At 46.4% G+C, this 9,915-nt stretch overlaps 1 protein-coding gene across 1 annotated transcript; it reads left to right on the forward strand.

The window, feature by feature from the left end:
- The first annotated feature begins 26 nt into the window (after nucleotides 1–26).
- On the forward strand, nucleotides 27–7,282 carry eif2s3 (eukaryotic translation initiation factor 2, subunit 3 gamma). Its single transcript, XM_034706069.1, has 12 exons — nucleotides 27–137; nucleotides 2,374–2,437; nucleotides 2,523–2,650; nucleotides 3,807–3,928; nucleotides 4,022–4,116; nucleotides 4,211–4,369; nucleotides 4,494–4,628; nucleotides 4,719–4,813; nucleotides 4,922–5,066; nucleotides 5,187–5,356; nucleotides 6,625–6,797; nucleotides 6,879–7,282. Exons 1-12 carry the CDS (start codon nucleotides 69–71, stop codon nucleotides 6,940–6,942), a joined length of 1,419 nt encoding a protein of 472 aa, XP_034561960.1. The 5' UTR covers nucleotides 27–68; the 3' UTR covers nucleotides 6,943–7,282.
- The last annotated feature ends 2,633 nt before the right edge of the window (nucleotides 7,283–9,915 follow it).

Here is a 9,915-nt window from a genome sequence, read left to right on the forward strand (position 1 = left end):
GGATTAATTTCTCCCCTATTGATCAGGCATTCCACGGAGACACCTCCTTCATTCCCTTTTCAGTCAAGATGGCGGGCGACGAGTCTGGCACAACGCTCGGTCAGCCTCATTTGGCGAAACAAGACCTTTCTACTTTGGTAAGCGACATTTCCTCAGTTATCCTCAGCCTGTTGGAGGGTTTGGGTCTCTGTCGGTGTACTCTGTGGTCCAAACGGTCTCCTGTAGGTCTCACTGTGAACGGCAACGGTCGCCTCGCCGGTGGTGCGACACCACCACCCGGCACATGACGACAGGCCCGGCGGGGCTCCGAGCTCAGACCCCGGCCTCACCTGTGTCTCACACCGGGCGGTTCTCTGAGTGTTCTCACTTTATATACACTTAATAATAATGAAGCTGATATTTAATATTTTATCCTTTAATGTTGAAGTGGTCCCTGTGTTTGTTCTGAGGGAAGGCTAAAGCGTTAGCATCAGTTGCTAAATTAACAATAGATTAAATATAAATATATAAATGACTCTTAAAGGAGATGTTATAATGTTGCTAATAAAGCTGTTGTGTGTTTAACATCATTAATTTAAAATGTCAAATCCTATAATATGTAGATACAGGTTAAAGGGAAGTAACAATGGACGTTAAATATGAATCAGGGATGAGTTTCGATTTTCGAATATTCGATTAATCGGTTAAAAAAAATTCGAATACTTCATGTGACTGTTAATTAATCTTGAAAAATATTTTTTAAATGTTTTTTTGTAGTAGCCTGTGGTTGTAATGTGGTTCACCTATGTTATTTGGAATATTATTACAGGCATTTTTTGTTATTTAAAGGCCTAAAGTGAAAAAAAAGGCAATAAAAAATATAGAAAAAACTCATTTTTAGTTAAATAAAAACAATAATCTGTGAGGTCAAAATTTGTAACATTTTCTGATTATGTAGGAACAAAAAAATACACAGACAATGTATGAAACAACAAATAGCACATACCGCCTCCAGATTTAATTGGTAGAACTTCAAAAATGCAAAATATAAATAAATAAGACAAGAAGTGACTAAATAAAACACACCGTGGTGATGCTCAGTCTGAAGTTATATGACAAGCTGAGCTGTCAACGTAATAAGATAGAAATGGATTCCAGGGGCGAGGATTTAGCCTATTGGTCAAGTTGCGCGCCCCTGTAGAGGGCAGCCCGGGTTAGAATCCAGCCTGCAGCTCCCTTCCTGCATGTCATTCCCCCACTCTCTCCAGCTTTCCTGCACTATCCACTATCCTCTCCCCTGTCACTAAAGGTGGGGAAAAAAAGGTCCAATATATAACTTAAAAAAAAAGAAAAGGATTCCAGACTAAGTCTCATTTATTCCAGTTTAAGAAATGAAAGCGCCCCCTTAATCCAGTTTGAGGAGCTATGTGGGAAAGAAGGTTTCCACTTTTACAGTATCAACGTTATTGCCAGCAGAGTTGTAAACGCCACCAAGACCTTCTTGGCTGAAGGAAGATTAGGCAGAGGGGGAGACGCACCAAACAAAACCACTTTGCCCCAAGAGAGGGAGTTTGAGTAACTCAGGGTCTTGTTTTTGAGTGAGGGTAAAACGCAGCGTAAGATTGACAGGTGGATTGGTGAAGAGGGAGCTGAGTGTTCCACCCCTCATCGTGGTCATGAACGAAAGGATAAGATCTCGGATACAAGCGGCTCAAATGAGTTTCCTCTGGAGAGTGTCAGCTTTAGAGAGAGGGTCAGGAGCTCACACATCCTTCTCCTTCATATTGAAAGGAGTCAGCTGAGGTGGTTCAGGCATTTGATGAGGATGCCTCCTGGACGCCTCCCTGTAGAGGTGTTCCGGGCACCCCTAACCTGGGAGAAGACCCCAGGGTAGACCCAGAACTTGTTGGGAGGATTATATATCCCACCTGGTCTGGGATCGCCTTCCCCAGGAGGAGCTGGAAAGTGTTGCTGAGGAGAGGGATGTCTGGGTCTATCTGCTTGAACGTCCTGCTTGTTTCTGGGGTTTCTAAACTTTCTGGATCAGATTTAGGGTCCAAAACGTTTGCCGTATGTTAAGTTGTCATTTCAAATAGAGAAACATGATTTTGTAGCATGGCAACAGTGGAGGAAGCTTCTACAGTGCCTGTGAAAGTAGCAGTAAATGATGTAAAGCTGCTACAGAGGGATTAGAGGGACGATATGAAGCCTGAACGAGAGCAGACCCTCCCCTCTTTAAACACAACAGGTTTGCAGAGTCAGTGTTCGCATGTCTGCCTCTCTGCCAGCTCTCTTTGTTTCCATTCACCTCCAGGATTGGTCAGGACGTCACCCTGAAAACCTGTTTGTTGTCCCAGTGTCTAATGCGACTCATGTTGGTTGTTGTTTCCGCAGGACGTGTCTACCTTGACGCCTCTCTCTCCGGAGATCATCAGCAGACAGGCCACCATCAATATCGGTACGGGAATCAAACCGGCGTCCTTGAAGGTTTCTCGTGAAAACATGAGGACTACTCCTCTGACTCTGGTCTTCCTCTCTTGTAGGCACCATCGGCCATGTAGCCCACGGGAAGTCCACGGTAGTGAAGGCTATTTCTGGCGTTCACACCGTCCGATTCAAGAACGAGCTGGAGAGGAACATCACCATCAAGTTAGGATATGCCAACGCCAAGGTAAGGGTCTTCATTCATACAGCGCCAAATCACAACAAACAGAGCAGGTCTAGACCGTACTCTATGTTCTATCATTAACAAAGACCCATCATCAAGACCGGATCAGATACAGTCCCAGCTTCCAGACAGGACTCAGTCTGATCTCATCTTAATCCACCATGAGCAGAGCACTTTGCAGCATTTAGCAAGTTACAGTGGCAAGGACAAACTTCCTTTAACAGGCAGAAACCTCCAGCAGGAGAGAGAGAGAGAGAGAGAGAGAGAGAGAGAGAGAGAGAGAGAGAGAGAGAGAGAGAGAGAGAGAGAGAGAGAGAGAGAGAGAGAGAGAGAGAGAGAGAGAGAGAGAGAGAGAGAGAGAGAGAGAGAGAGAGAGAGAGAGAGAGAGAGAGAGAGAGAGAGATATGATGATAGTGGGGAGACAGATAGTAGTAGTTGTAGCAGCTGGAGTCTGGCACGTCCACAGCAGCAGAGATCCAGAGGAACCTACGAGACAAGGGAGCTCAGGGACTCCAGAAAGGTCTAAGAATAAATGGTGAAGGAATGGAGACATAAAGGATAAGGAAACATGGAAAGAACAAAGAGAAAGAAATTAAAGGAAAATAAATAAAAGAAAGGGAAGAAGGAAGGAAGAAAGAAGGAATGAAATTAAGAAGAAAAAGAAAGAAGGGATGAAATAAAGAAAGAAGGAATTAAATAAAGAAAGAGAAAGAAGGAAGGAATGAAGGAAAGAAAGGAGGGAGGAATGAAATAAAGAAGGGATAAAAGAAAGAAAAGAGGAAAGAATGAAAGAAGTAAAGAAAGAAAGAAAGGATGAATAACAGACCCCAAAAAAGGAATCTACAGCAGAGATCCAGAGGAACCTACGAGACAAGGGAGCTCAGGAACTCCAGAAAGGTCTATGGTTAGTAACTTTAATGGGACAGGAAGGGTTAAAGTAAGAGACAGGCAGAGAGAGGAGAGAGAGGGAAAGACAGGATCCCAGTGTGCCAGTCTAAGCCTATAGCAGCAGAACTAAGACCTGGTCCAAGCCTGATCCAGCTCTAACTATAAGCTTTATCAAAAAGGAAAGTTTGAAGCCTACTCTTAAAAGTAGAGAGGGTGTCTGCCTCCCGGACACTGACTGGTAGATGACTCTAAAGAGTTTTTGTGGTTTCAGGTCTACAAGCTGGAGGACCCTAACTGTCCCCGGCCCGAGTGCTACAGGTCGTGTGGCAGCAGCACTCCTGATGAGTTCCCCACAGACATCTCCGGCACCAAGGGCAACTTCAAACTGGTCAGGTACGAGTGGAGAGAGCGTGAGCGCAGAATGAGACTTTATTTATGGATAATAAATGTTCTCTTCACTCGTCTGTTTTTGGTTTCTTCTCTCAGACACGTGTCGTTCGTCGACTGTCCCGGTCACGACATCTTGATGGCAACCATGTTGAACGGAGCTGCCGTCATGGACGCAGCCCTCCTGCTCATCGGTAAGACCCTGACGCTTTGACTTCACGTGTTTGTTCCTGACTCCCAGTTTGGTGGAAAGAAGTCGCCTGATTCGTCCTCTTCTCTCTCCACCAGCGGGTAACGAATCGTGTCCTCAGCCGCAGACGTCGGAGCATCTGGCAGCTATAGAGATCATGAAGCTGAAGCACATCCTCATCCTGCAGAACAAGATCGACCTGGTGAAGGAGAGCCAGGCCAAAGAGCAGTACGAGCAGATCCTCGCCTTCGTGCAGGGTGAGGCAGCCGCACTTCTCTGCAGAAACCTCACATGCAGATGTTTGTAAAGTGACCAGATCCTCGTGACTCTTCGGTTCACACTCGTCGCTCTCTGATGTGTCTTTACGTGATTCTCCTGCAGGCACGGTGGCAGAAGGCGCTCCCATCATTCCTATCTCAGCGCAGCTCAAATACAACATCGAGGTGGTTTGCGAGTACATCGTGAAAAAGATCCCCGTGCCCTTGAGAGACTTCATCTCTGAGCCCCGACTCATCGGTAAGAGAACACGCTCCGGGCCGCTTCTTCGTCCTGCTCACCTGGAGGAGGTTCTTTAAACTCTGTTCTTCTTCTTCTTCTGTGTTTCAGTCATCAGATCTTTTGACGTGAACAAACCCGGCTGTGAGGTGGATGATCTGAAGGGAGGAGTGGCGGGAGGAAGTATCCTGAAGGGTGTGCTCAAGGTCAGACATCAGTCTTTTTTCACGTCTTCTTCTTCAGAAGATGATTCAGATGATTCTAGACTTCCCAAATATTCAGGTGTCTTATCTTGAGATGTGTCTCTCCTCCAGGTGGGTCAAGAAATCGAGGTGCGACCTGGAATCGTGTCCAAAGACCACGAGGGAAAGCTCATGTGCAAACCAATCTTCTCCAAGATCGTCTCCTTGTTCGCCGAGCACAACGACCTGCAGTACGCTGCCCCCGGAGGCCTTATCGGTGAGTCACACACACACATGTGCACACACACACACACACACACACGTTTTAACTAGGACCTCCTGGACAAACACACTCTTTCTTAAACTGAAAGGTGAACTGCGTCGTTTGTTTCTGCAGGTGTGGGCACTAAGATCGACCCGACACTGTGCAGAGCGGATCGTATGGTGGGTCAGGTGCTGGGCGCCGTCGGAGCGCTGCCAGAGATCTTCACCGAGCTGGAAATCTCCTACTTCCTGCTCAGGAGGCTGCTGGGAGTCCGCACAGAGGGGGACAAGAAGGCCGCCAAGGTGAGATCAAATCTTCATGTTAGACATCAGACTTCCACCAGATCCGTGTCCGGTCCGTCTCCGATCCGCTGCAGTCCGGCTCTGTGCTCTCTCGTCCGTCAACACCCACCGGTTTCAGAACGCAGCACGGAGCCGGACTGCCAGACAGCTAGAGTCATGTGACTGAATCAAGGATTCTCCTCCTCCTCCTCTCCTCATCCATGTTGTCTTTCTGGTCCTCTGAAAACCTCTGATACCTCTTTTCGACCAGCGTGAATCGGGTTGTATTTCCAGGCTGGTTCGGAGCTGGTTGAACTCGTGAACCAACACGGCGCCCGTTTGTTTTTCCGCCCGCTCGAGCCCGTGGAAGAGACACGTCATGACATCAGATTTACGTGACCGCTTTTCCCATCAGCGTTAGCTCGAACTTTCAACAACAACGATGGCGGACAACATACCATGCTTGGTGGTGTTGCTCCTGGCTTTTCATAATCACACGAGGTCCCGAAGAGAACTTGGAAATCCATTAGTCTTCAGGACAGAAACACGTTTGGTTTGTGTGTTGTTGTTTTTAAAGTTATGTTATGTTTTTGGGGAATTTTTGCCTTTAATGGCAGGACAGCTGAAGAGAGACAGAAAATGTGGGGAGTAGAGAGTGAGGGAAGACATGCAGGAAATGGACCACCGGCCAGGAGTTGATCTGGCGACCTCTGCGACGAGGACTGTAGCTTCTATATACCTTAGTTTGTGTTTTTGATCACGGCAAACCCGCCCCTCGCCCCCTGCCGTAAGCGGTTAGTGGTTCTAGACCAGCAAAGAGATGGAGCCGCTCTGGAACTGGTTCACTCGCAGTCGAAACACAAAAGAAAACAGTTCTCAATTGAGCACCGGCTCCTAGCCGGCCCTGAAACTGCCTCGGTCGAAAAGGGTTACGAGTGTTTTATTCTGAAAATTAACCGGATGTTTTCATTATGTTTTGGTGAAACCTGACTTCCTGTCCCGCTCCATCTGCTCTGTTGAGATTGATGCGTCGTGCTCCGGCGTCCACCAACAATAGAAGTCTTGTGTATCTGATCTGGAGGGCTCTGACCTGCTGGATCAGAGACGCAGCCGGAGCCCAACGGAGTGGATCCAGTGGAAGTTAACACATTGACTAGAATAGAAACCGATCAGATCTGAACTGTGACGGATCAGAGACAGATCTGGGTGAATTTGTCTGTAACTCTCGCTGGTGGTCTCACACGTGATCAGGTTCCTGACCGCCTCCTTTACTCCTCTTGTCTCTGCAGGTCCAGAAGCTGTCCAAGAACGAGGTCCTGATGGTGAACATCGGCTCGCTGTCGACAGGCGGCCGCGTCAGCGCCGTGAAGGCTGATTTGGCGAAGATCGTCCTCACCAACCCGGTGTGCACAGAGGTCGGAGAGAAGATCGCTCTGAGTCGACGTGTGGAGAAACATTGGCGGTAAGGACTGTTCCTTTTTGTTCTCTGAGTGTTCCTGTGAGAACCGTTCCTCTAACCTGCTCCTCGCTCTCTTCCACTCAGTCTGATCGGATGGGGACAGATCAGGAGGGGCGTGACCATCACACCAACAATGGACGATGACTGAAGAGAGGAGAAGATGACCGGAATTTACAACAACAACAACGCCCGATCACCTGGACACCAACACCTTCACACTCTTCTTCTCGGCTTTTTCTTTTTGATTTGTTTTTCCTGGAGGAGGAAAGAAGAGAACAGGACACTTCATGGTTTTAAAGATGCTTCCTCCCTCTGCTTCTCTTCCTCAGCAGGAAGCTGTTAACCTGTCGGTGCTGCAGGTGAAGGAAAGCAGAGGAGGAGGCTCTGAGAAGGTTCACATGAACCACAGCAGAGGTTCAGTCAGTGCAGAGAGGAAGCTGTACTGTCCAAGATTTCTGTAAAATCTAATAAACACATTTGGAACAAAAGCGCTGACATGTTTTTATTACAGAGTTATTTTAATGTTATCTGAGACTGGTGTTGTACTTTCAGGAAAAACCTTTGTTCTACAGACGACAAAGATGAATGATGAAGAAGTGAAATATCTGCACATCTTACGTTTATTAGCAATGTCTCTGTATCGGACTGTTCCCAGGATAAGAGCTCATAGTGCCCGATTACCCCTCTAGAACTCTACGCTCCCAACATGCAGGCTTGCTAGTTGTACCTAAACTCTCTAAAAGTAGTATGGGAGGTCGAGCCTTCAGTTATCAGGCCCCTCTCCTTTGGAATCATCTACCAGTCAGGGTCCGGGAGGCAGACACCCTCTCTACTTTTAAGAGTAGGCTTCAAACTTTCCTTTTTGATAAAGCTTATAGTTAGAGCTAGATCAGGCTTGGACCAATCAATCAATCAATCTTTATTTGTATAGCGCCAAATCACAACAAACGTTATCTCAAGACGCTTTTACAAACATAGGAGGTCTAGACCACTCTATGTCAAATTATGAACAGAGACCCAACACCAAGACAGGGTAAGACTCAGTCTGACCCCACCTTAATCCATCATGAGCATTGCACATCGCAGTATTTAGCTAGTTACAGTGGAGAGGAAAAACTTCCTTTTAACAGGCAGAAACCTCCAGCAGGACCAGACTCATGTTAGACACACATCTGCTGAGACCGAGTTGGGTCTGGAAAGCTCTTACCAGCTCTTAGTTATGCTGCTATAGGCTTAGACTGACACACTGGGATTCTGTCTTTCCCTCTCTCTCCTCTCTCTGCCTGTCTCTCACTTTAACTCTTCCTGTCCCATTAAAGTTACTAACCATAGACCCTTCTGAATTACCCAGAGTTCATAGCATTGTGACGTGAAACACGGGATTCCCAGGGGAATGAAATTTACAGGTAAAAAAGTTTGCCTGTAAGTATAAATATAGGAAACAGCCTTAATCTATTCATCTTCACATATGTGTGTACAGTATCATTTATATATTTATAGTTGTATAGCCTATTTATATATTTTAAATTGTGTGGTTAAGCAGTCTGTACGGTCAGAGTCTGGATCACAGTCAGTCAGTCGTCCCTTAAGCACCTTGAATTTGTAGAAAGTAAAAATTGTGCAATTCCAATTCCTAATATCGCAAAGATGAACGTGTGACATCATGCAGGTCACGTGAGAACTCGCAAAGTGTTGTCCCATTCCAGTTCTACAGTTTGCGCCCTTACAGCAGGCGTGTCCAAAGTAAGGCCCGGGGGCCAATCGCGGCCCAAGGTCCATTTATTTATGGCCCCAAGCTTCCATCTTAAATTGTGTTATTTATAGCAAAGACTTTCATCACATTCTGAATCATCTGTGCATTTGTAGTTTCTTTCAAGCACACAAACAAATCTAAAGTCCATCCAGAAACATCTCAAAAAGCTTCATATGGACTCCCTGTCTAAAGCCAAAGCTCTGGGAATTCTGCAAGACGGCAATAAAGAAGAAACACAAGAACTCTTAAAGCTGACAGGTTTTCAAATTACTGTTTTTATCATGATGTGAAAATGTTCTTGATGAACACTGAAAGTTCAAGATCAAAATTATGAAATCGTACAGAAAAGGCTAAATTTGATGCATAAAAATTGTTCAGAACGCAGGACAAGAATTATTTTGTTATAAAATGTGTCTGCTGGTCAGAAAGTCTTAAAAACAACATGAAAAGAAGTGTGATGAAATCCAGATCGTGATCCTGCCATAGAAAACATTTTCCTCCAGAAGAAGATAAAGTTTGATCATGTTTACGTGGCTTGTGGAGAACTGAGGACTTCCTTGTTACTGATTTATTGAGAAAATGTTTTAAATAATTGTTATTAAATAGAGATTTCATATATAACTTTTATGATTCCTAAGTCTCAGTAGGAGCCAATGGCCCTGAGGTATTCTGACAACATCAAATGTTGCCCTCCTTGAAAAAAGTTTGTACACCCCTGCCTTACAGACTCCTGCCCTCAATCACTTTCCAGCTGACGTCAATTAGGTCAAGAAGGGCTCAGGGTTTAGGTCTCAGGGTTTAGGGCTCAGGGCTCAGGGTTTAGAGCTCAGGGTTTAGGGCTCAGGGTTTAGGGCTCAGGGTTTAGGGCTCAGGGTTTAGGGCTCAGAGTTTAGGACTCAGGACTCAGGGTTTAGGGCTCAGGGTTTAGGACTCAGGACTCAGGGTTTAGGGTTCAGGGTTTAGAGCTCAGGGTTTAGGGCTCAGGGTTTAGGGCTCAGGGTTTAGGGCTCAGAGTTTAGGACTCAGGGTTTAGGGCTCAGGGTTTAGGGCTCAGGGTTTAGGACTCGGGGCTCAGGGTTTAGGGCTCAGGGTTTAGGACTCAGGACTCAGGGTTTAGGGCTCAGGGTTTAGAGCTCAGGGTTTAGGGCTCAGGGTTTAGGGCTCAGGGTTTAGGACTCATGACTCAGGACTCAGGGTTTAGGGCTCAGGGTTTAGGACTCAGGGTTTAGGGCTCAGGGTTTAAGGCTCAGGGTTTAGGGCTCAGGGTTTACGGCTCAGGGTTTAGGACTCAGGACTCAGGGTTTAGGGCTCAGGGTTTAGGGCTCAGGGTTTAGGACTCAGGGCTCAGGGTTTAGGGCTCAGGGTTTA

The sequence above is a fragment of the Notolabrus celidotus genome, chromosome 17 (genome assembly GCF_009762535.1).
Source record: "Notolabrus celidotus isolate fNotCel1 chromosome 17, fNotCel1.pri, whole genome shotgun sequence".
NCBI classification, from domain to species: Eukaryota; Metazoa; Chordata; class Actinopteri; order Labriformes; family Labridae; genus Notolabrus; species Notolabrus celidotus.